The 25,870-nt window shown below is 43.0% G+C and overlaps 1 protein-coding gene across 2 annotated transcripts in view; it reads left to right on the forward strand.

Annotated features, from left to right (window-relative positions):
• Positions 1-25,870, forward strand: part of DNAH10 (dynein axonemal heavy chain 10) — a gene marked incomplete at its 5' end in the record, with an annotated part of 126,838 nt that overhangs the window by 14,528 nt on the left and 86,440 nt on the right. For both annotated transcript variants that reach the window (XM_082203725.1, XM_082203726.1), the window contains 14 exons: positions 1,888-2,082; positions 2,345-2,515; positions 4,989-5,165; positions 5,437-5,613; positions 5,794-5,963; positions 9,481-9,632; positions 11,480-11,644; positions 12,968-13,175; positions 13,839-13,995; positions 15,130-15,606; positions 17,025-17,183; positions 18,788-18,904; positions 18,990-19,092; positions 22,767-22,945. In XM_082203725.1, coding sequence (XP_082059851.1) covers positions 1,888-2,082; positions 2,345-2,515; positions 4,989-5,165; positions 5,437-5,613; positions 5,794-5,963; positions 9,481-9,632; positions 11,480-11,644; positions 12,968-13,175; positions 13,839-13,995; positions 15,130-15,606; positions 17,025-17,183; positions 18,788-18,904; positions 18,990-19,092; positions 22,767-22,945 — 2,607 coding nt within the window. The remainder of the gene's footprint in view (positions 1-1,887; positions 2,083-2,344; positions 2,516-4,988; positions 5,166-5,436; positions 5,614-5,793; positions 5,964-9,480; positions 9,633-11,479; positions 11,645-12,967; positions 13,176-13,838; positions 13,996-15,129; positions 15,607-17,024; positions 17,184-18,787; positions 18,905-18,989; positions 19,093-22,766; positions 22,946-25,870) is intronic.

Genomic DNA, 25,870 nt, shown 5'->3' on the forward strand with positions numbered 1-25,870 from the left:
ATCAAATCCAAACTCTTCTTCTTCTTGCACAAGAGCAATGACATTCATTTACTCCTTGTGTGGACTCAGAATTTAAAATTTCACTTTAACAAAGTGTTAGGGAACTGCCATCAGAGGCAAGAGGAGAGGTAAGACTCTCCAATGATGCAGGGGAGGGAACTAGCAAGGAGAGAGAGAGAGCTTCCACTGGGGAAGGAAATCCAGGGGACACCAGGGAGAAAGGGGAGGCTGAGAGTACTGCGGAGGGGAGGCTCCGAGACTCTTCCAGTGAGAGCAGCGGAGAGAGCACAGGACCTCCGCTTGGCACGCCCACGCTGCGCAGAAAGCTTCCGCGCAGAGAATCTAGGAGGAGACTTGGAGTCAAGGAATTTTTATGTTGGAAGAAGTTTAGGAAATGCCCACTGACGGATTCTGCCAGTGACTGAGACAGTCGCGTTGTAAGGGCTGTCAAACCAGGGAAAGGTTTAGCTATACAACCAGCTTGGAGCAGTTTGCAGTTTATGCACAAGCAACCCCAATTCCCATTACACAAAGCATCAAGGAGAGCTGGTGTTTTTTGTTTTGTTCTTTATTAGATCACTGATGGGTTTGCCCCTCTGAGTTCCTACAAGTGGGATATAAATTTAATAAAATAAATGAATAAATTGGCCAAAACTGATGGCTGGAGTCTGGACTCCATCTGCAGCAAAATAAGGTGCTGTAAGGCTCAGGTGACAGAATAACTTTAGACTGCAGGGGGAAAATCACATTTCTTAATATTTCCCTACATGAGAAACTCCCTGCAACACCACCCCAAACATTCATTTCACTGTCCAATATTGGCTTCTCTCTTGAAACATGTTTTATTGGGCCACAACTTTGCTGGCCTCTGGAATGGCTGCAATATACTCTCTTGCATTGCCCTACATATGTCCATGTACTTGCTTTGGTCTGCAGAATTGCTACAATTACAGGTGCTACATAATACTCGGTCTCTACTTGCAATAAATTGATCTGTGAGTGTGGCAGCCCCTACACTTTGGAACTCCCTGCCTGTTGACACGCAGCAGGCTCTTTGGCCATACTCCTTTCGGTGCCTGCTTAATCCATCTTTGTGTGCTGGCAAGCCAACCCAGAAATGTAGAGTGTTGACATATGTTTTAATCCCTTTTTAGCTTACTGTTTATTTTAATTATCTTCTGTTTTTTTAAAAGAGTGAATCACTTTACAGGTTTTATTACAGTCAAAAGGTATATAAATTTTGTTAAATGAAGTGCATTTGTTATTATCTAATCCGTACTTCCTTTTTGTTGTCATAAATATACTTGTGCATTCCTCTCCCACCTTCTTTTCCCTTGTATCCCATCCCCTTCTTCTCCTTTTCTTCATTACATAGTTTTTAAAAAATCAATAAGAACATTTCATACAGTTTGTAACGATGCAATTTTTAAAAAAAAATCATGCGCACACAAACAAAAAAACCCTCCATAGAAGCAGAAAAGGAGCCCAGCAGGCAAAAAGGATAGGCTAGTTTCTGTTTGCAGTAAGTTTTTTTCTTTGCTTGGGAGAGTGCTATTCCTTACCTGTTGGCTGAGGTGATACAATTCATTCAGTCACCACTTTCTGCATCGTGTATAGACCTAGCTAGACCTGTGCCTGTGCTTCAGGATCATTTGTCTTGCTGCTGAAACAACTTCTTAGTTACTTCAAGTGACAATTTCACAGCACTCAGACAGTTTTTGTCAGCTGCTTGATGGCCGATCCTTAACCAGAAACTCTCTGGGTTTCTTGTCTGGCTTCTCAGACTAGCTCAGTTCCCATCTTCCTTTCTGGGAAAAATAAAGCACAATTTGAAAGCCACTAGAAATTATATCTGCCTACACATCAGCTTTTTTTGTACCCTGATAGGTTATGGAAGAGTTTTACAACATCTTTGGTCCTGAACTGAAAGCTGTCACTGGGGATCCAAAGCGCATTGATGAAGTCTTGCGACGAGTTGACGGTCTTGTCAGTCCTATGGAGGTTCTGACCTTTGAGCCTTTCAACATCAGATGTGCAACTCAATGGAAGATAGTTATGGAGGAATTTAAAATGGAAGTTTTGGTAAGGAGCAGAAGCTTTGATTTGTATTTTTCTAGCTACTCACTAGAACTTCTTGTCTCCCTGCTAGAACCCCTCAACAATAAGAATTTGACCTACAAGCCCCTTCGGTCCTTCTATGAAGTGATCTGTGAAAGAGCAGTTTGCATTTAGTATGGCGTTTGGAAGCCTGAGCGGTTATTTTATTGCATTAGGACTGCCTGCTATGCCTGCCATTGATAAATGAGAATGCCCCCCTTGTTAACTTCCCTTTCTTAATTTTTAGGATATAGAAAAAGAAGCAAAGAGCTTCATTGATGATTCTTTTAAGACTCTTCGTTCAGCAGAAGCTGCTTTTGACATGCTCTTAAACTTCAAACACATCCGCTCTCGAGAGGCCATTAATAAGCAGATGATGATGAAATTCAATGACATTTTGGCACAGTATTGTAAAGAGGTATTTGCTGTTCCTTTCCAGCCATGACTCCTTAGATCTTTTGGTGCCCTTTGTGAAATAGCATCTCACCTCAAAGTTTTATGCAGGAGCTGCTGAGACTGGTGACTCCCTTCTTATTCCCTATCCTGCCTTGCATGTTAAGCAGTAGCACTTCTCTCCCCGGGTAAGCACCAGCTACCTGCTGTGTTGGGAAGCTGGGAAACAACAGAGCCCCACCCAAGCTGCTTCGCATCAGCAGCCACGGATGTTGAGGCCTCCTTTCTCATAGCTGCATCAATCTTAAGGACTCCCCCAGTGGTGAGACTGGTCTTGATACCATAATAATTAACAACAGGGGTGACTTTCATGGATTTGTTTGCTCACAGGGAAGTAGTCACCCTTTGTTTGTTTGTTTAAAAATCACATTAAAGCACTTCTTAAAAACTAGTAATAAGAGCCTATGAGTGAGTGGTATCTCTTGTTGATATAGATGACATAGGCACAATTCAAATAGGCACTGAGACACTCAAGCAACTACACACACCTATCAAAATGCTCTGGGACTCTATCGGAGGGGGGGGGAGTCTTGTTTCTCTACTAAGAGTAACTGAGGGGTTGCATTTTGGGACAAGACAGTTCCTCTGCAGCAACAGCATGGCACAAAAACTTCTGAAGATGGTGATTCCCCCAGATCTTTCTCAGAGCTTAAAAAGCCTCAAAAAATGTGGGCTTTTATATAGATAGTATATGGGAAATGGTCAGTTCTATTAACAGAATTTTGAAATCCCTTGGGCCTAGGTTATATATTGTAAGGTACTGGGAGGGTGTCTGAAACAAACATATCCAGTAGTTAGACTCTGCCACCTTAACTCCTGCCCCACCCGTGCTCAGTTACCACTAAAAACTGGGCAGAGTGAGCTCTAGGCTCTGTAGGTACCCTCCAAGCTGCAGTTCTAGCTAGTCCGTGTCCACCAGGCTGTCTAAAGCAGTGTTTCCCAACCTTTTTTGGGTAAAGGCACACTTGTTTCATGAAAAAATTATCGAGGCACACCACCATGCCAGATGGGGAAAGGTCACTTTTTACTTATGTAAAAAAAAATAAAAAAATAGTAACAGCATAGAAGGTAATGGTTAGGCTAGCATCCCTCTTCCAAATATGCTAGGTTTTTATTTGCAGGGACTGTTCTACGTGGGAAGGGGAAAGGAAAGTTAATAGAAGGAAAGGCGGGTGGGAGAGAAAGAGAAAGAAAGAGGGAAGGAAGGGGGGAAGAGAAGTGGAAAGGAGGGAGACCGAGGCGGGGGAGAAGCGTCTGGAGAGTTGCTCCGAAGTTTGGGGGGCCGCGGGGGTGGGTGCGCGTCCCAGGAGGCGGAGGCCAGCCCAGGCTGGGAGCCGCGCCGCGGCCCGGGGGCAGAAGGCGGACCGCGGCTCCTAGGATGTGGAAAGGGGACGGCGGCGCAGGGGGAGGAGACCCGCACGGCTAGGGCAGCGCGCAGGGGGAGGGGAGCGGGCCGGAGGCGGGCGAGGGGGGCCGCGATCCCGCGCGCCGCGAACATGGCCTCCTTCCCCGCGGGCCCCGCCGAGCCCCCTGGCCGGGGAGGGCGGCTGCTGCTGCGTCCTCTCCAAGCGCGGGGCTAGCCTCCGCCGCGCCTGATCCTCCGCGCTCGCCGCGCTTCTCGGCGGAGCAGGTCTCGTGCGTGTGCGAGGCGCTGCTGCAGGCGGGCGACCCCGGCCGGCTGGGCCGCTTCCTGGGCTCGCTGCCGCCCGACGCCGAGGCGCCGTGCCTGGAGGCGCAGGCGGGCGAGAGCCTGGCCAAGGCGCGCGCGCTGCTGGCCTTCCAGCGCAGCGACTTTGCCGAGCTCTACCGCCTGGTCCAGAGCCGGCGATGGGATGTGGGAGGGAGCTCGCTCGCTGCCCCGCGTGTGCCTATGTGGGGCACGTTACAGCCCCGTGACGTCAGCGCCACGCAGGCAGCCAGGTAGGCAGACGGCGAGAGCCCCCGCTGGGCGGCCTCTCCTCGCTGCCGCCGCCCCGCCTCTCGCCGCCCGACTCGCCCGCCTCCCTCCCACGGCACACCAGGCAACGTCTCGCGGCACACTAGTGTGCCGTGGAACACCGGTTGGGAAACACTGGTCTAAAGCCTCAGTGCTTGCACTTCAGTCTCAGCAACTAGCCTCTAGGTTGAGGACACTAGGTTCTGGTTCCCTTTCCCTAACTGCTAGCTTGGATCTTGCTCCCTGCCTGGCTTTGTCTACTCACCTGACTTTGGCCCTCCTGATCTTTGTTGGATGTTCTGGGACTTGTCCCAACCTGTTTTGGACATGCAGCTACTTCTGACCCCATTTGGATTATGAGGTGACTCCCTCACTTCCTGGATCTTGGCTGCCTGAAGCCTGAGCCTACTGAAATCTGACATGTAGCATCTTTAGATGTTGCTAATGATGAAACAAATAATTTTGCCTAGTAAGATGATAAATATCTTTTTTTAATTCACAGGTTGAGATAGTTAACAACATATTCGTCAGTAACCTTTCCAACCCACCTTTATGCAAAAACCACCCTCCAGTGGCAGGAGCAATTTACTGGGCACGAACTCTTTTCTACCGTATAAAGCACACCATTGTTCGATTCCAAGAAGTAGAGGAGCTGCTGGCTAGTGAGCGTGGAAAGGAGGTGGGCTGGAGTTTTGTTACTAGTGAATAATGATGCACATTAGTATATATCAGAAACAGCATTTCAGTGAACTGGGAAGTTCAAAGTACATTGTTTTGGGATGGGAAGTTGCTGAATAACATTCTTGTTTTCATTTTTCAATATTGTTCTGTAAGCTGCTCTGGGATTTGCTTTGGGATGTAGAGCAAGACAGAAGAATGTTCAATGAATAAAAATGAAAAGATGAACTGCAGAAAGTAAAAGCTCTCTTGTCTGACCTGGGGTATTTTAGGTGAAACAAAAATATCTTGAAGTGGCAAAGAGAATGAAAGAATATGAAGATTTGAAATATGACCAGTGGAGAGAGAACACAGAAGATAAGCTCCCTATTCTATTGAAAAAAACTCTCCTTGCTAAAGTTCATCCTTCTGGAGCTATTATTCAGGCTAATCCAGAGACCCGTGAGCAGGTGGCTATAATTTTTTTCTTATTCTAGCCCTTTGCATATCCTTGGGAAGATAAGGATCTTGCATAATAATTTTCAGTTTAATAAATTTCTGTTTCTATTTGGCAACATTTCTTTCCCCTTTTGGTTTATGTTTTGACACATTATCCTCCTTTCCGTGGTGGTTGATCTTCTGGGATGTAGAGTCCACGTACTGAAGAGATGGACACTGGAGAGAAAACTACTCGTTTCACAGTTAACTTTTCTCCCAAGCTTCGAGAGATAATCAATGAAACAAAATATATGGAACAACTTGGATTTCCAGTGCCTGAAATAGCCAGGAATGTGGCCCTTCAGGAGGACAAATTGCTTAGGTAAGGATATCATGTCAATCTGCTCTTGTCAGAGTACATGGCAAGGGTGAAGCTGTTGGTTCTCCTTCATTGGTGGAGAGCATTCTGTTGCAAATCATTCCTCCTGTTTCCTCTGGTAGAGTCAAGCAAATCGGTAGACTTTGTTGCTTCAATTGGTGGAAAGCCCTTTCAGTTCTGGTCCTGCCTGCTCAGTGCTCACAGGCTTAGAGAGGAGATTTCCTCCATCTTTGTGTTTTTGGCTTGCTGCTTGCTCAACTCAGTAGCAGGTTGGTCTTGGCAGGAAAGGCAGAGATTCACCTCTTTGATGCTTTCAACTGTTGTTCAAAGGGCAGGACTGGCCCTACTACTAGGCAGAGTGCGCGTCTGCCTTGGGCAGCTGGTTCTGATGCATTATTTGTTATTGTTCATATTTATCAATCACCTTCCAATTAAGTTCCAAGGCAATGTACAAACTATAATTTAAAAAAAGAAGTCTAAAAATGGCATGAGGAAAAACCAGAAGGCAAATTTAAAAACAAAACAAAGTTGACACCCATGACATTTTCTGTCCAGCTGAGAAAGCCCATGGAACAAAAAAAGTATTCAACTGTTTCTAGAAAGTGCAGATTGTGACTTGGCAGGAACGCTAACCTACAGAATAGGGGCAGCCACACTGAAAGCCCTTCTCCAAATTACTGTGGAGCAGGCTTCTGGTATCTTTCCAACTGGAAGGAAAGAGACCTATGGGATATAGAAGGGATAAGGTCATCACTCAGTGTGGGGCACCATCATATCCTTCAACTCAGGCAGCAAAATATATTGGGCTTGCCCTGTTGAAGAAGTAATAATAGCTGCTCCCAACTGTCACCAGAAAGGAAAAGATGGCTAAGTACTGCACACAATGTAATGTCCTTAAGAGTCACTGAGAATTTTCAAGGGGCAAGGTAGCTTCCAAGGCCACTTAGGAAAATGAAGGGCTGAGTAGACCTTGGTCAGGTAGCATACACTGCACATGGAATAATGATGATGATGATGATGCACATATGAATGGGTTGGTCCAGCTACTCTGGGGAGATTCCAACAGAGTATAAAAAACATAATAAAACATCAAACATTAAAAACTTCCTGATACAGGACTGGCTTCAGTTTTCTTCTGGAAGCCATATAGTAGTTTATCTCTTGGACATTTGATGAGAGGGTGTTCCACAAGGCAGGCTTTCTTGGTAGTTTGGTGAACAATTTGAAGATTTCTCTTTTTGATTACATTTGTCCCAGATCTTGGGATGGGGGTTGTCCTCCCATTAAAAGGGATACAGGTAAAGGTAAAGGTACCCCTTCCCCTACGGGCCAGTCGTGTCCGACTCTGGGGTTGCGCGCCCATCTCGCTTAAGAGGCCGGGGGCCAGCGCTGTCTGAAGACACTTCCGGGTCACGTGGCCAGCGTGACATGCTGCATCTGGCGAACCAGAGCAGCACACGGAAATGCCTTTTACCTTCCCACTAGTAAGCGGTCCCTATTTATCTACTTGCACCCGAGGGTGCTTTCGAACTGCTAGGTTGGCAGGCGCTGGGACCGAGCAACGGGAGCGCACCCCGCCGCGGGGATTCGAACTGCCGACCTGACGATCGGCAAGTCCTAGGTGCTGAGGTTTTACCCACAGCGCCACCCGCGTCCCTAAAAGGGATACAGTATATTATTAATTTGCATGGACCTGTCTACTGGAAGAAGTGGAAGGAGCAGCTAACACCAGAAAACACTTCATTGATCAGAATAAGTCTTCATGGTAAATCCAGTGTGTTCCTTTCCTACGACATTTTGTAGCATTTTTTTGCCACACACGGGCTGTTATTTCACTCTGAAGGAGATGGGGAGGGGTACAATCAGGTTTTTTTGCCCTTTGTGTGCCATTCTGGGAGGGCCTGGTGTGATGTAGCTGTGAGCCCACAGAGTGTTGAATCCAGTTGGGAAAAGAGAAAGTCAAGCAGTGTTTTGCTGGTATTAAGGTTCTAGGAAGCTAAGACTGGGTCAGGGTGTGCAGGACCCAGGACAGCTCACACTGCAAACTCCCTAGGAAGATCAATGTTGTTGATCTGAGTACTTCAATAGCAACCCAGGCCTGTTAAGTCCCTTTGCTGAGAGCTACTTAGAGTTTAAAGACAGAGCTCTGGCTTGGAACCTGGTACATGGGTATTGCTGGCTGAGCCCCTCTGCCTTCTCTGCTTGCAACATGGGAGCAAGGGGCATCCAGAGAAGCAATGGAACGGTAGTTTTTTTTCTTGAGGAAGGAGGGAAAGCACCAGCTTGGGGAAAAAAACAAAAAACCGTTGTGTAAGGTGTTCAGAAACAATGTTTTAAGACCAGTACAGTGGTGCCCCGCAAGACGTATGCCTCGCAAGACGAAAAACTCACTAGACGAAAGGGTTTTGCGGTTTTTGAGCTGCTTCGCAAGACGAATTTCCCTATGGGCTTGCTTCGCAAGACGAAAACGTCTTGCGTTTTTTGCAAGTTTGTTTCCTTTTTCTTAACACCGTTAATACAATTGCGACTTGACTTCGAGGAGCAACTGAGCCAGTGTGGTGTAGTGGTTAAGAGCGGTAGTCTCGTAATCTGGGGAACCGGGTTCGATTCCCCGCTCCTCCACATGCAGCTGCTGGGTGACCTTGGGCTAGTCACACTTCTGTGAAGTCTCTCAGCCCCACTCACCTCACAGAGTGTTTGTTGTGGGGGAGGAAGGGAAAGGAGATTGTTAGCCGCTTTGAGACTCCTGAAGGGGAGTGAAAGGCGGGATATCAAGTCCAAACTCTTCTTCTTCTTCAACTCATAGAACACGGTGTGGTAGCCTTTTTTGAGGTTTTTGGCGATTTTTGAAGCTTTTCCAAAACTTTTCCGACACCGTGCTTCGCAAGACGAAAAATTCGCTAGACGAAAAAACTCGCGGAACGAATTAATTTCGTCTTGTGAGGCACCACTGTATAATTTGGATTGTATGATCCTTGGTAGGAGCAACTTAATCAAACTTGTATGCTATCTGATAGGATATGTATTCAATTTGTCCCTGAAGAAGAGCCTTCTGATTGAAAAATGCTTTGGACCTGAATGCATTGTTTCTGTTGCACCTTTGAGCTCTCCTGCTTCTTTTGTTCCTGTCTTTCTGGTCTCAGCAACAAAGGTTCTCATTCTTTGCATGACCCATGGGATGCTTTTTCAGATTGCACCGTTGCGTAAGGTGTTCAGGGTTCCTGAGGCAGACTTCTACTGCCCTATATCCAAAAAGGCAATATCTACAGCAGAGTCACTGGGAGCTGACATTAGGCTTATTTTGATGGCTTTAAGACTGTTCTTTCAGATGTTACCCATTTTTAGACACTTTGATGCGTGCTGATTTCTCAAAGTGTGTAGAAATCTGTCTTTTGGAGACAAAGTGATGTGAAATTGGCACACCTGTAACCACTCAAATGTGTCATTGTCAAGTATCTTAAGATGAGGTGATGCCTGAATGAAGCAGTTCTTAACAGTTTCCTTGTGCCTCTTTCTTTAGATACACTGATGGCATAAAACAGATGTTGGATCGCTATCATGCATTAATAGGAACACTGAATGAAGCAGAGACCCAGCTTCTGGATGAACAGATACAAGAACTTTGGCGAGTTTTCAGATCTGGTTACAAGAGGCTCAACTGGAACTCATTAGGTAGTACATTTTCCCTTGTAAAACAACTTTAAGGCAATAATTATCAGTTAAAATTTGCTAGAACCTGACATCTTTTTCCTTTTGTCATTCCATCCTATAAAGAGAACAACCTAACACTTGGGTTTTATCTGAGATATATAGTAATTATTCTTTTTTCTTTTCTTTTTAAATATAACAGAGGAAAAAAGTACCATCAGCTGCCATTAACAATAAAAACATTCCATCAATCCTGAGTTAAACATATAAATGAATAAAGGCTGTCTGTATGTCCAAATAGGTATCTAAGTAAGGTTCATGGGTATAAGCAGTACCTTGTTGTATAGTAAATAAAGAAACAATAACACATTTTTAGTTCTTCTTAAAAAAGAATGGGTATCGTGGCCCGCCTGATGCTATTGGACTCCCAGCTCTCCTCAGTCCCAGCCATCTTGGCCAGTGGTCTGGGATGATGGGAGTAGAAGTCCATAGAATCATAGAATGGTAGAGTTGGAAGGGACCCTGGGGTCATCTAGTACAACCCCCTGCAATGCAGGAATCTCGGCTAAAGCATCCATGACAGATGGCCATCCAACCTCTGCTTAAAAACCTCCAAGGAAGGAGAGTCCACAGCCTTCAAAGGGAGACTGTTTCACTGTCGAACAGCTCTTACTGTCAGAAAGTTTTTCCATATGTTTAGTCAGAATCTCCTTACTTGTAATTTGTAGCTGTCCCTCCGAAGAACTATTTATACTGGTGCCAACTTTGCTATATCTTAGAGCAGAGCTTTCCAAACTGTGTGTCGCAACATGTTAGTGTGTCAGCTGCAGTATGTAGGTGTGTCGTGCAAATGCTCCCCGTACTCCTCCCAGGGCTGGAAAGGAGTTAGTTAACCTCCAGTTTGCTAGTAAAACTGAATTACTGCACTGTGAAATGCAGCATGTCTAAAAAGTGTGTCACCAACATGAAAAGTTTGGAAAGCTCTGTCTTAATGTAGGTCTCAGAATGGTTTTGTTCACTCCAGCACTTAAGATATTATGTGTGTGTTTTTCAATCCTTCCTTCGATTAGTTTCAGTCAAATGTATTGGATTGCTATCACTGATACAATATTTTGGATTTTTCTGCTGTTTTTTGTTGACATCCTTGAGGACTTGCTAATGGAAAGCCATGAGAGACATATTTTGAATGCATTGCATACATAAGGCTCCTGAAGACACACTTGCTTAGGCAAGCATTCTCCTGGACTGAACTTCTGATTCTATTGTTCAACCTGTCTTTTAAATGTTGTATCACATAATTTAACTAAGGATGTTTTAATGCCCAATGGATATGGTATCATGTATTTTAATTATGTATTGATTTTATAGTTGTAAACAGCTTAGAAGCCATGTTGGCATATAAGCAGTATAAGGTAAAGGTACCCCTGCCCGTACGGGCCAGTCGTGTCCGACTCTAGGGTTGTGCGCCCATCTCACTTAAGAGGCCGGGGGCCTGCGCTGTCTGGAGACACTTCCGGGTCACGTGGCCAGCGTAACGAAGCTGCTCTGGCGAGCCAGTACCAGCGCAGCACACGGAAACGCCGTTTACCTTCGCGCTATAAAGCGGTACCTATTTATCTACTTGCACTTAGGGGTGCTTTCGAACTGCTAGGTGGGCAGGAGCTGGGACCGAAAGACGGGAGCTCACCCCACCACGGGGATTCGAACCGCCGATCATACGATCAGCAAGTCCTAGGCACTGAGGTTTTACCCACAGCGCCACCCGCGTCCTTTATAAGCAGTATATAAACTAATAAATAATACATACATACCTGCATACTGGGTGTGGACTAAAGACACAATAATGATCTGGACTCCCTTTTGTTTCAAAGGTATTGGTGACTACATTGTGCGATGTACCCAGTCCATTGGGAAGTTTGAGTCACTTGTCCATCAAATTCACAAGAATGCTGAAGACATGTCTAATAAGCTTTTGTTAATAGAATCCACCAATTTGTTCAAAAGCCCGGCTTCCAAATTTGAAGATTATCTTCCTGGTAAGCCTGTCTGTTTTTGCTGATTCTAGGCCTTGTACAGTCATTGGTGTGGTGCAGATAGTCTAGGTTTCAGGTAGATAAATTCAGTCTCCATGTAGGAACAGTATTTACGTAATAAGGTGTGAAATGTGATTTGATGTGATTTGTTTCTGCTGCTTGATAATGGATTTAAAGTAAAAACAAAAGTCTGCAGTGCACTCTGTATGCTACCATGTACACACCTTTTCTTCGTGAAGAAAATGGCTTGAAGCAGTCCTTGAAGGCCATGTTCACATGAACATGAAGCAAACAGTGTTTCCTGCTTCTCTAGGGGCTATTCAGGAAATTGTTCCAAATATTGTTTTTAAAAAACAATATTTAAGATTTATTTATATATTACTTATTTCTGAAATCTCTAAGCAGTGCACATTAAAATTATAAAAGCATACAATGGTTCAGTGTTCCAACTAGTTGTGTTTTCCTTCAAGACATTCCATTTTACTCTCCCTACCCTTTTCTTTCTTTCTCCCACCCCTCTCCAACTGGTACTGTGGCTACTGAACATGTTTAGTCTTCATTGGACTGTTTCAGAGGGAGTTGGCCTTAGGTGTGGTTTTTTTTCTACTTCTGCAAACTTTGGAGTACCTCTTAGTTTGCTAATATCTCCCTCTTGTTTCTCTGTAGTCCCATTTCAGCTACATACCCACCATAACTCTGCACTTGAGTTTGCTATTTGTATGCGTGTATAGGTGTGTATATAATATGCTGCTGTTTCCATTTCTTCATTGATTTTGGGATATCCCAGAGCTTCCTTGTCATTGCTTTTTATTGTGCATGTTGCCATTCTCTCTGCACTAGGTAAAGGCTCCCTAGGAAAGAATTGAGAGGCACAGACTCCTTGTAGCGTTTGCATGCACAAGCAGTACTGGTGTTAACACTATTTGTTTTTGAAAAGGAGATTGCGCACCCCTTTCTTCCTCCTACATTGAACAGCTCAGGTTTAAACACTGTTATGTGTGTTTTTTTAGTTATGTGAAGTTACTGTCCTCATAAACATTGCTTAAGGTTGTTTGATTATCCATGTGCTTGAGGACAAGTTATGAAGAAACCTTGAAAATGAAAGCTGGTATTCCAGTGGCTCCTCTAGATATTCTTTTACCCACACATTGTGTTAACGGGCACCTAAGAAAGTCTAAAGAGTTAGCCCTGGTACTGAAGCTGTAACTTGCATGAATTCCAAATAACTCTTCATGTGGAGTGAATTTTTCAAGGAGAATCCCAGCATATTATCTTGTACATTTGTTAGCAACTGACAAATCTTACTTTTGCTACCCACCTTGGCAGGGGCGAAAGAATACTTTGAATACATTAAGCATGAAAGATCCAGGGATGTTGAACACATGGTACACAAGTACGTTTCCATTGGGCCCCTGCTAACCAAAATGGAGGGGCTTATTGTGAACACAAACACTGGCAAGGCCTCCAGACTGGTTCATTATTACGCCTTTTGGGAAAAGAAAGTTTACCAGAGCTTGACGACCCTGGTTCTCAAGTAAGTCTGTTTGAATATATTTCTCCCTCTTCTGTCTAGTTGTTTGCTCTCTGAGTGCAACTTTCATTCATCTTTCCCTGGTTGGTGTGCAGGAGACACCCAGTAAAGAGTAGGTTAGCATCACCCACCACTTAGGCAAAGCCTGTTCATATGACACAGCTTTGCCGACTAGGCTCAACTCCTGAATCCCTGCCCCAGTTCCTTTTCCTAGGTCAGATCTCCTGCTATTTCCCTGTTTTATCTTTCCTAGATAATTATCTCCTTTGGTTAGCTGAGTCAAATTCTGCTCTTTACCGCATGCCAATTGGGAAAGGAATATTGTGCAGTTCTTATGCATGTTCTTTCCAAGGAGTCCTCAGGGACACTCCTGCAGTTTGCCATAGGATGTTCTTCATGTTCATTTTTATCAGGACTGCTTGGAAGGGGCTTTGCCCTTCACATTCCTTTTGTTCTTCTACACATGTCGTACTCTGGGGCTGACTCAGCTCCTGTTGGAACTGTGTCAGGGGCTTTTGAACTGAGCATAGTCTACAAAGCTGTGTCACGAGATGCTTCTTGGCTTAGGTGGTGGGGGATATTAACCCGCTCTTTACTGGACACATCATGCACATTTCCTGGAAGGAACATCAATGATAAGTGCCAATGTTCTGTTTCTATTTGCAGGAATTTGCAGTCTTTCAATGCCGCTGTGATGGGGAATACCCCTCTCTTTCAAGCAGAAACAATTTTATCGGCTCCTGAAATCATCCTCCAGCCAAATGCTCCTGAAATTGAAAAAATGTGTGTACAATGCATTCGAGATTGTGTGGAAGTTACTAAAGTGAGTATTCTGTGTCAATTTGCAATGAGGTCTAGGTGAATTTCCTTTTCTTTGATTTATGTAACAAGACAGTAGAATACCATGCTACCTACAATGATTTAGGGGCATTAAAATTAAATATGCATGGTTCAATTAGGTATATTTCATCAAGATACAGATTTACAGATCAGAAGAAGTCAGTGAAATGATGTAGCCTGATTTTTGTATGATGTATAATCCAGCCTCCTAGTTAAAAATATAAGTGTTTTAGTAGTGGGATCCTCAGTCTGTTACTTGTGCAACCTGTCCCTTTAAGAGAAAATAATCTTCCTGGCTACACTTCTACTCATTAGGCCAATAATAAGTTTGAGTATGAACTGGTGAGGGAAGGATCACTCATAAGTGTTCAGCAAATGAATGACCCACTGTTCAAATCAATGCTTTGAAATACTGCATTAAGGCTGGCTCCATTGGAGCAGGACATCATCAAGGGATTGATAGAAATGGAGTTAAGTGACCTGGAAGGAGGAGAAATCCCGAGGAGGGACCAGGAGGATCAACAAAGTTATATGATCTCATAACAGTGACAAAGAAAAAGGAGCATGAGGGAGGGGGAAGAAGAGCACAGGACAGTAGTTTGATAAGAGAGGTGTTGGCAAGAGAGTTGAAAGGAAGGAGTAGAAATTCAGGAGTGGCTATGCAAACCCTGAAGGGTAAGGAAAACAGAATGGGATGTACAGTGATGCCTTGGGTTAAGTACTTAATTCGTTCCGGAGGTCCGTTCTTAACCTGAAACTGTTCTTAACCTGAAGCTCTACTTTAGCTAATGGGGCCTCCTGCTGCAGCCGCTGCGCCGCCGGAGCATGATTTCTGTTCTCATCCTGAAGCAAAGTTCTTAACCCGAGGGACTATTTCTGGGGTAGCGGAGTCTGTAACCTGAAGCCTATGTAACCTGAAGCATATGTAACCTGAGGTACCACTGTATTGAGAGAGCAGGAAGGGCCTTGAGTTATGGGCGTCTAGCAAAGACCTCTGTCTTCTCATATTGCTATGCTGGCATCACTGATGCAAATGCAACTGATCTCCATGATAGCACCCCCTCCCCTTGCTGATGCAAAACCTGATACCCAATAAGGTCTTTTGTCTTCAATGCAGCATTTTGTTCGCTGGATGCATGGCACCTGCATTGATTGTCCACCACAGCAAACTGGTGACGACGAGCCCATCATCTTTAGTTTCTTTAGCGATATCTCCCAGAACCCTTTAATCATTGAGCAGGCCATCCTCATCTCTCAGAACATGCACAAGCTTCTGGGCTCGCTCACAAAATACCTGAACCGGTGGAAGAGGTACCGCCCTCTGTGGAAGTTAGACAAGGCCATTGTGATGGAAAAGTTTGCTGCCAAAAAGCCAGCCTGTGTCGTCTTTGACGACAAGTTGCAGTTCTACCTGAAGGTAGCCCAAGAAGTGATGCAGCAGCCCATGGTTAAAGACGAGCAGTGCATTCGCCTTCAGCTCGAGCCTTTGGCTTCTACGGTGCAAGAAACTGCTAAAGGCTGGATGGCTTCACTCGGGAAACTGCTCAACGAATCAGCCAAAGAGGCACTTTACGAACTCCAAGAACATATTGAAGTAAGAAACTATTTGACTGGCAATGAATCATTTTTATCAGGGGTAGTTAAGCAGTGGTCATCCAGAGGTTCTTGGACGCCCACTTCCCATCAGCCACGACCACCGTGGCCAGTGCTCAGGGATGGCGGGAGCCACATCTGAAAGGCCAAAGGCTGTAAAATGCCCTTATCAGTGCTACTGCCCAGTTAAGTCTGCAGAATATGGTCGGGTGGATGGGGGAATGGATACAGAAGGATGTAGCGAAGCTTCGATAATTTTCTATAATTTGTTGGCGTGTTAAGTCCACTCTTCTTTCATTTGGGCAAGGAGGAGTACTTGAAGGGGATAGTTTGTTCTTCTGAAAGTTTGCTTTAAATTGTACCATGGCTCCACAGGCAAGCAGTTCCTTCTCTTGTTAACCCTTTCCGTCTCCCTAAAACATTTCTATGTTCTTTCTTCAAAAGTTCCCATATTTTATTAGTCTCTGTCATCTTTGTACCATCTCTCAGATACTCCAAAAATGTTCACACTTTTTCTGACTGTGCAGCACATTCCCCACTGCCTTTTTTCAGTAAAATAACATAAGGGAAAAATAGCGAATCCAAGGCCATAGAAGAGGAAAGACAGCACGTGCTCTCTCTTCAATCCATACCAAAAATACTGTATCCAAAAATATCCACAGCTAGAATTGAAGCTCTGGGGCCAGCAGGAGGCTGGAGGACATGTGGGGAAGTGGCTCACCACCTTACCACTGCATCTAAACACTGCCCCAGAGACTGTAGGGCCTCTCCTGATTCAGGTGTTATGAAGAAAAAAAGCTATGTGTTATCAGCATACTGATGGTACCTCACCCTGAATCTCCTGATGACTGCTTCCAGTGGCTTCAGATAGATACTAAATAGCATTGGGAATAAGATAAGTAGCTGCCAATGCTACTGTCTGGACTTAGTCCCAAATGTAGGACCGGAACCACCCAAAAATAGTGCCCCAAATTCTCATTCCCTGAAGCTGGTCCAGGAGGATGCCATGGTATCGAAAGCTGACGAGATCAAGAAACAGGAGCAAGGTTGCAATCCCCGTTTCACCCTTTGCAGAGGTCATTCAACTGGGATTGATGTAGCCCTGATTGAAGCTGGCTTGATTTCTCAACCATGGGGGTGCATAAATTGTTGCAATCCACTGCCTGCCACTTATATAACAAACAAATATTTGTTATACTCGTTATTTTTGCAACCCCAAGCTACTTCATTTTCATATTCTTGCATAATATAGTTTGCTGCAAGAGCCTGAGGATCTATAATTGTATTTTTCATGAACAAATCATTGCTTAGTTAATGATACTGATGAATTACTGAAAGTATTTTCAGCTAAATCTTTCTTTCTTTCTTTCTTTCTTTCTTTCTTTCTTTCTTTCTTTTTTAATGAACCATTCTCCCCAGAGATTATCGCATAACCTTAAGACAACTCCCAGTACCCTGGAAGATCTCAAATTCGTCTTGGGCACAATTGCCGAGATCAAAGATATGTCTCTAGAAGTGGAACTTAAATACTTGGATATTCGTGAGCGATACCGTACCCTTGAAATGTATAATATTCCTGTAAGTGAAATGCTGCAGCATTTGTGATAAGTGCTACAGAATCTCAAGATAAGTTTGCTCTATAGTTTCCATTTGTTGGACTGGGAGGATGGGACTTTTTTTAAAGTCTCATGTCCCCAGACCTAATGAGTCACAGACAATCAGGGAATTGTTGAAGGACCAGCTCTGGGTCATACACTGGACCTCAGAGTTTGGCAAATCTGGGATCATTCTTAGACAGGCTTCCTCAAATTCAGCCCTCTAGATGTTTTGAGACTACAATTTCCATCATCCCTGACCACTGGTCCTGCTAGCTAGGGATCATGGGAGTTGTAGGCTGAGTTTGAGGAAGCCTGTTCTTAGGGAATCTGTGCTGATTTATATGACAGTAAATTATTATGGGAATGGGCTCAGTGGTGAAGTGTCAGCTTTGCATGCAGAAAGTAGCAGGTTCAGTCACTGGCATCACTGGTTTAAAGAGGGAGATGATCAAGACCCTTTTCTCCTGGAATGTTGCTGCTAGTCATAGTAGGCAGTGCGAGATGGGATGGACAAATAATCTGACTTAGTATTGGTGCACATGAACAAAATGGGCAAGATGATGAATTGCAGGGTCACAGTGTAGACCCTGCAATGTGTAATAGCCTGCTTTTCTACTTGCATGTGCAATGACTTGGGAGTGTGAAGACATAGCCAGGGAGAGAAGGGTTAAACAACCCCTTTCTGTCCGCCTCACTTAAGTTCTGCTCATATTTGCAGCCTTCAAATTTGTAACGTCTAGTAGTTTAGTCTACAACTTTAACTCATGAGCTACTTCAATTAGGATTTGCTTGACTTGGTTCTAGGTCATGTGATTCTTTCCCAACTCAGCTATTCCAGGCTAAGGTGCAACAAGAATGTTGATGGAACAGTGCTAGAGCCACCTCAATAAACAAAGCTGGTACTGCATGTTAGAAGTGCAACAGCAAAGATCATTCAGTTAGTAACTTAAAGATTCATTCTATTAGTGTTAAAGACCTGAACTAAGGCTCAAACTAAGAAAAACAAAATCTCTTTGTTCATTTCTCCTTAAATTAGACACTGCTTTTGCTAAGTAAAGTGTTATAAAAGGTTTTGGTTTTTCTGGCATCCAACTGTGTTGTTTAAGTGACTTTGCAGTGCAGTGGATCTGAGAAATCTAGCATGGCAAAAGGAATCAAAATGCAGGGAGCTCTTGAAAGTAGGATGGCAGAATACAGATTGGTTTGTGTGTTCTGTAATACCAACATGGATTGGCTTGTTGGAAATTTAGAGGGCTGTTGCAGATAGAGACCTTGAGGATAAGTGAGTTGGTAGAGCACGAGACTCTTAGTCTCAGGGTTGTGGGTTTTCACATTGGGTGAAATCTTCCCGCATTGCAGGGCGTTGCACTAGATGACCCTCAGGGTCCCTTCTATGATTCTAAGAGGGCAGGTTGTTGCTAGCAGTTCTCCTAGAAGAACCATTCATTTGTATGAAGTGTCAGAGTAACAGAATGTCTTGTGAGTGACTCCCCAGGTATCCTGCTGGGCTGCACGCTAGCAGATTTAGACATGATCTGGAGCCTCAGACACACTTTTAAAAATTGAAATATTATTTTGCTTTAGACAACAGAAGAAGAACAGCAGTTGGTGGAAAAGATGAAGCTAATGTGGGATACACTTTTTAATGATGCAGCAGCAGTTGATCACAGCCTTGGAAGCATCAAAAAGACATTTACTGAGGTACTGTTCCTTTAACGTATATTGTAGAATCGGATGAATGCATTTGGAAGAGGAGCTAAACTAATTTGGTTCATATTCCCTCTAGATCACAAGGGAGCAGATTGCAAACTACAGTAAGGAAATTGATGATTTTTACCAGAGGTTTATCACTGAAGGACCAGGTTCTGTTGGTGAGAATCTTGACAGAGGTAAGAATGTGTGTGAGTTAGTACTCCTCTTATCAGGCAGCTGGAATAAACAATGGATAATGTTGCAGTGGCCTGGAATTCTTCAGACCTTCTTATACGAGAATATAAACACCACAGGTTTCCGGCCACGCTTACAAATCAATGGTGGCTGTTCTTTGTATCTCTCTGGGGGCTTTGAAGAAGTTCAAGCAGGAGAAGGAGGATTTATAAGGCATAAATCCTCGCAATGCCCCCCATTGGGGCCTGGGGGGTTGACTGTATCCTGCAGTGCCATGTAATCCTGTGTCTGCCAACTTCAATGGCAGAATGGGAGTGACCTGTGAGTGTGTCCCTGCCATGGATGAAGCCTCTGTTACTGGCATGATTTGTGGAAGGTTTCTCCTTAATCTGGATAATTGGCTTTACTCAAGAGGCACTCCTGGACTAACATATGCTAATAGGCTGCAATCAGTCAGCTACCAAAAGACTGAAGGTATTTGAATGTTTTTCTGAAGCTTGAAAATCTCTACAACAGCTGGGAAAGGAAGGGGGGAGGGCAAGGTGCTCTGTGCTTTCTTATGTGTTTTCAAATGCTTTCTCTACGTCTAAAATCATTAAAGCCGCTTGTTTTTAATATCTCACTTGTAAATTTTCTACTATATTCTAATATATCAATTATATTTCTAATATTGTCCTTCATCTGTCTTGGAAAAAAATCTGGCCTGATCATAATGGATTACCTCTTTTAATACCATTTTCAACCTATTTGTTAATATATCTGCAAAAGGTTTATAATTGTAAAAATATAGGTCGATAATTTTCTAACTGCTTAGGATCTCTGTCTTGTTTAGGAATCAAAGTTATATAAGGATTCTTCCAAGACCAAAATCCAGAGGATGTAACGGTGGAACTAAGTGAAAAAATAATGGAAGAATTTGCTAACCTGATTGAACTGGAAGAAGAAATTATTAGCACAGCAGTGAACAAAATTTCCCACATAAATCTAGATATGCTAAAGGGGAAAAAAACTGCTGGGTGACCGCTTGGCGTTTTTTAATTCAAAGAGAATTAAGGACAGAGTAATACAGATGCACCACTAGAAAAATTTCCAGATCAGTGAGCAAAAAATAATACAGTGGTACCTCGGGATACACTTCAGGTTACAGATGCTTCAGGTTACAGACTCTGCTAAACCAGAAATATTACCTCGGGTTAAGAACTTTGCTTCAGGATGAGAACAGAAATCGCGCAGCAGCAGCGGGGCCCCCATTAGCTAAAGTGGTGCTTCAGGTTAAGAACAGTTTCGGGTTAAGAACGGACCTCCGGAACGAATTAAGTATGTAACCAGAGGTACCACTGTAATTCTGAAAGAAATCCCGGAGATGGTTTAAAAAAAGAGTAAATTATAAATATTTGACAGGTGCATTGAGATACAACAAAATCCCTTTTTGTTGAGAATCTTTTACATATAAAGGAAGAAAACAAAGGTATCAGGACCCTACTGAAGCAGACAAATTTTGGAGAAAATATGGAAAAGAATAAGCAGGAGAAAGAATGTTCGCTTTGAAAGCCAGATAGGAAGAAGAAGAATAACCAACAGAGGTTGAGATGAGAGATAAATAAAGAACAAGATGACGTTGAAAATGTTAACTTGGAATATTATGCTTAATAATAAAACTAAAAGGAATAAGATTGAATGTGGTAATAAATTGGATATAATTTATTTCCAGGAAGCACACATTGTGAAGAAACATAGAAGTTTGATTAATAAAAGATGGGGAAAGGACTTTGTAGCCTCTCATGTAACAAAAAAGAGAGGCGTTGTAATATATATAAAACCTTAACTGAATCCAAAGCAATTATTTAAAGACAAGCAAGGAAGAATACTGATAATTCAGATAACATCACTAGGAGAAAAAAAAATGTTGTTAAGAGGTGTATATGTACCAAATGAGAAAAAAATGACTTTTATAAGACACTAGAAGAAATTCTGTTTGAATATATGAATGAAAAGATAATCCTGATGGGTGAAGCTTCCCTGGAATGGGTTAGAAATATAAGAAAAAGTGATACAAAAGAATGGAAGCTACCCAAGGCCTTTTTTCAGATGACAGACAATTTAAGTCTAATTGATATGTGGAGAGAAAAACACTTACTGTACAGACAGTTCACATTTTATTTGAGTGTGAATAACTGCAAGCAAAATAGACACTGTATGGCTTTCTAAAGATTTGTATATTAAGGTAAAGAAGGTAGAAATTCTACCTCAGACATTATCAGATCGCAACTATCATTGTGGAATTAAGAACAGGGCAAAATTTCCCAATGAGATGGAGATTAAATGAGAATTTATTAAATGATCAAGGAATATTAGAAAAGGGGTGAAATACAAAAGGATTATTTTGAAATTAGTTTTAATCAGGAGACAATTCTAAAGGTATTATGGGGTGCGAGTAATGTGAAAATGCAAGGTTTTCTTTTAATTCAGTAAGGTGCATACCAAAAAAAGAAGAGAGTTGAAAAAGCAGGAAATTTTACAAGAAATAAAAAGAAAAGAAAAAGAATAAATTCTCCTTGAAAAGAGATAGTGAAATGGGATACTAAAATATTGTAAACAGTTTTCAGTTATAATAAATCAAGAAGTAGAGTGGAAACTTAAATATTTAAAACAGAAACAATTTGAAAAAGCTAACAAACCAGGAAAATTATTAGCATGGCAAATAAAGGAAAGAGAAGAAAAATCCTGTATAAATAAAATTAATATAGGAAGGTAGATTTGTGGAAAACCCTAAAGAAATAAGAGATCAATTTATGAGTTTCTATACATAATTATATTGAGCTAAACAGGGCATTATAGATAAAATGCAAAAATATCTAGAGGATAGTGGAATATCTAAAATACCAAAAGATAAAATGTTAATCCTGAATGGACTGGTGACAATGATGGAGATCTGGAAAGCTCTGTTGTGTCCGGTTGAAACTAGGGATGGGTGAATCTGTCAATTTCAGTTTCTATTTTTCCAGTCTTAAATTCAGTTCCTGACATTTCCACAGCAATTTGCAAATTTTAGTTAAAATTATCTTCCTTAAAATTTATCAACATTTTAGTGCAATTTTATCCTAATACATTTATTTGAGAATAATATGCTTACACACATTTTATGCTAAATTTGTACACATTGCCCATGTGGAAAAGTGCATTGCAAAATTCTGAAAATGTGAGTTTCAAGGAAAATGTGAGTTTCGGTTTGCATATTCCTTTTGGAAATTGTGCATTAGGTAAGTATGTCTTTAAGTGTGAACTGAATAAAAATTATCCTAAGTCTCTGTTGGGACTCACTATGGCCTCAGGTGAACTTAGAGGGCACTGTAGAATAAAACACCCAGAGCTTGCTTGAATCTGTCCATTGGAAGAGAACGACAGTAATGGGGACCAAACTTTCTCATAGGGAAACTTGTTTCCCGTTACTGATCTTTTCATTGAGAATCTGCTGGTAGATTTCCTGGGAAAGTGTTCTGGGCCAGAATTTGTTTTGTACAAGAAGCAAAAAGCACAGTTAGATCTGACCTGAGCTTCTGTTGTGGATCAGATCTTGTAGAGATTTCACCTATGGGGATGTCTATAGCCAAGAGTGCTACATATGGTGACTACTACTCATCCCTTGATGCCATATATTCTCTATTGCCATCTGCAGGATTAGAGCTCATGGTAGTTTTTGAAAAAGAACTGGAGAAGCATGAGAAAAATCGTCAGGAACTGGCAAATGCTGAAAAACTATTTGACCTTCCAATCACAATGTACCCTGATTTAATGAAAATCCAGAAGGAGATGAAGGGCCTGAGGCAGATCTATGATATTTACAAGTTGCAGCGAGTAAGTGGGTTTGTTTTAAATAAGTGTGTGTGTGTGTGTGTGTGTGTGTGTGTGTGTGTGTGTACCGTAGATTCTGGTGTATAAGATTACTTTTTAACCCCGGAAAAGAGGTTAAAAAGTTGGGGGTCGTCTTATGCACCGGGTATGGAGCCTGCCCACTGCTGCTTCAGAAGCTGCCGCAGCAGCAGCAGTGGGCGGCGGACTCCGCTCTGTGCCGGGTGGCTTTCTCTTGGTGCAGAGCCCGCCCACTGCTGCTTCAGAAGCAGGAGCAGCGGGCTCCGCGCCAGGAGGAAGCTGCCCAGCGATGCTAAGTCGGCTTCGCTGGGAAGCTTCCTCCCAGCGCGTAGCTGCCCAGTGTATCAGGTGACTGGGTTTATAAGACGAACCCCCAAATTGGCAGCTGCCAATTTGGGGGGTCTAATATGCCCAGTCGCCTAATACGCCGGAATCTACAGTATATATATATATATATAGAGAGAGAGAGAGTGTGTGTTCTCATAGCTGAGGGCTTTGTCTGAATCACAGAAGGTTCATGCTTCAAATCTCATACCAGGTCAGTGGTGCCGAGTTGTGCCCAACATTGGGGGCCCCTGTTGCACATGCAACCTGGCCAGGTCAACTCAGCTCACCATCCCCCACCCACTACCAGCTGCCTTACCTTTGTGAAAGGGACACGAGGGGCAAAGATGCTTCACCCTGCATGTCCTTGGCAGAGATTGCCAGTGCGCCTTCTGGGGAGGCGCTCTAGTGTTCATCAAAGGGACACACAGGGGGAAGATGCTTTGCACTGCTGCATCCCTGGGGAACCACAAAAGGACACAATATCTTGGTCCTGGTGCGTCCTTTTGAGGATTGCAACAAAACTTTGCCCCCCTTCTTGAAAGTATGGGGGGCTGGCCCCCATGTCCCCGCATAGATGGCACACCTGCACGAAATTGCAGTGTATGGCCTATTTTGGTCCAACCATTTGTAAGCAGAGGCTTGGTCCATTGGGTAGAGAAAGTCAAATGGAATTATCTACTATCTGTACATTAAGCTTTAAAAATAAGAGTGCTTTCTAGACTGGTAGGGGAGAACAGTACCTTTTAAGGTTGTGTCTACACTGTATTTTGAACAAGTTTTGCATTATATGTAGCTGCAGGTATTTATTTTATTACATTTGAATCCCTCAGTTCATCAGAGATTGGCTTCCAAAGCAACTTATAACAATTTAAACTCTTGGTGTGTGCACGGTAGTCACTTCTGTCCTTTGACAGTTGGTAATATAATCCAGGTTCCAGGTTTTTCTCTCCAGAGGGAAAGTTCAGGAGAAACAGTGGGTGAACTTGGAGGCTAGTTGGTGACAGCTAGTATACACAACATCTAGACTTCTATCTAGAGATAGATGTATCAGTCTGTTTCTGGTTTATCAATCTCTCATGTACAGGCAGCTTTCCAGGTCATCATGCAGGATGGTGAAGTGCACATAGACTTGCTCCACCCTCTTACGGCACTGCCCCACCTTCTTGCCCCCTTTTTCCGCTACTACTAGGTTGCCACGATGTGTGCATGCATGGTCATGCATCAATTACATGTATGTTCCTCTACTTCATTCATAATTCTGTCCCATCCCATTTGCACATTTGTCTCTGCTGTCTGTACAAGGATTTGTTTTTAAGAGAGAGAAGGGTGTACACCTTCTATAAATTGGTTCAGATCTAATTATTTTTATCCATTAAACCAGGCATAGGCAAACTCCAGCCCTCCAGATGTTTGGGACCACAATTCCCATCATCCCTAGCTAACAGGACCAGTGGTCAGGGATGATGGGAATTGTAGTCCCAAACATCTGGAGGGCCGGAGTTTGCCTATGCCTGCATTAAACCATGTGAATGAGCCATGTGGCCATGCAATTCCTCCCCTCTTCTCCCTTATATTGTGTTCCTTAATTCAAAACTTCCAAGGTTTCTTAAAGTACAATTTTCAATAGAACCAGGAAATTCGTTTGAGCAATCCATGCTAACCAGGACATCAAACTGGTTTGATTCTGGTTTTATACTCTGGTTTGTAGGACCATGGCAACTCCAGTGTTCCATTTCAGATGTCACAGGAAACATTAGACATACAGTGATATCTCTGGTTAAGAACTTAATTCGTTCCGGAGATCTGTTCTTAACCTGAAACCGTTCTTAACCTGAGGTACTACTTTAACTAATGGGGCCTCCCACTGCCGCCGCCACACAACTTCCATTCTCAACCTGAGGTAAAGTTCTTAACCCGAGGTACTACTTCCAGGTTAACAGAGTCAGTAACCTGAAGAGTTTGTAACCCGAGGTACCACTGTATTGAATTGAGGTGGATTGCAGAAGGGGAAAGGAAACGAAGTGGGAACAGGCAGGCAGGCAGGCAGCTCATTCCGAGTCTGATATAGGTTTCTTAGACTGAGTTTGTTATGACTTAGCCAGACCTCTGCTTCCTTCTCAGTGCCTGGAAGCTATGTCTAGTTTTTGAAAAATAGACCTGCCCCACCTATTTTTCTTTTTATGGATTCAAGAACCGGCAGAGGAGGAGGAAAGCACTAGAAGTCTCCACCATTTCTCTGGCCATCAGACTTGATAGTTAGTTAAATAATAAATATTAATGATGTAAAACTGTTGTGAATTTACACCATCAAGAGCAACAAATGTGTTTGCAATATTTCTCCTTTTTCACTTTTTGGCTTGACAGATTTTCCTCCTCAGCTAATTAGAATTTACCAAGTGAATTATTATTATCATCCATGTGTCTCTTGTAAATTCCTTGTTGAGGTGAATAAGGGAACATTTGCTTTAAATATCTACTTAGCCTAGGCCTGGCATTCTTAATCTTTTCTTCATAAAAATAAAATAAAATAAAAATCTCTGTCTAACCAGCAAGATACTGTTACAAAAGCCTGGTACCTGCCCC

The sequence above is a fragment of the Podarcis vaucheri genome, assembly GCF_965113315.1.
Source record: "Podarcis vaucheri genome assembly, chromosome: 16".
Taxonomy (NCBI): Eukaryota; Metazoa; Chordata; class Lepidosauria; order Squamata; family Lacertidae; genus Podarcis; species Podarcis vaucheri.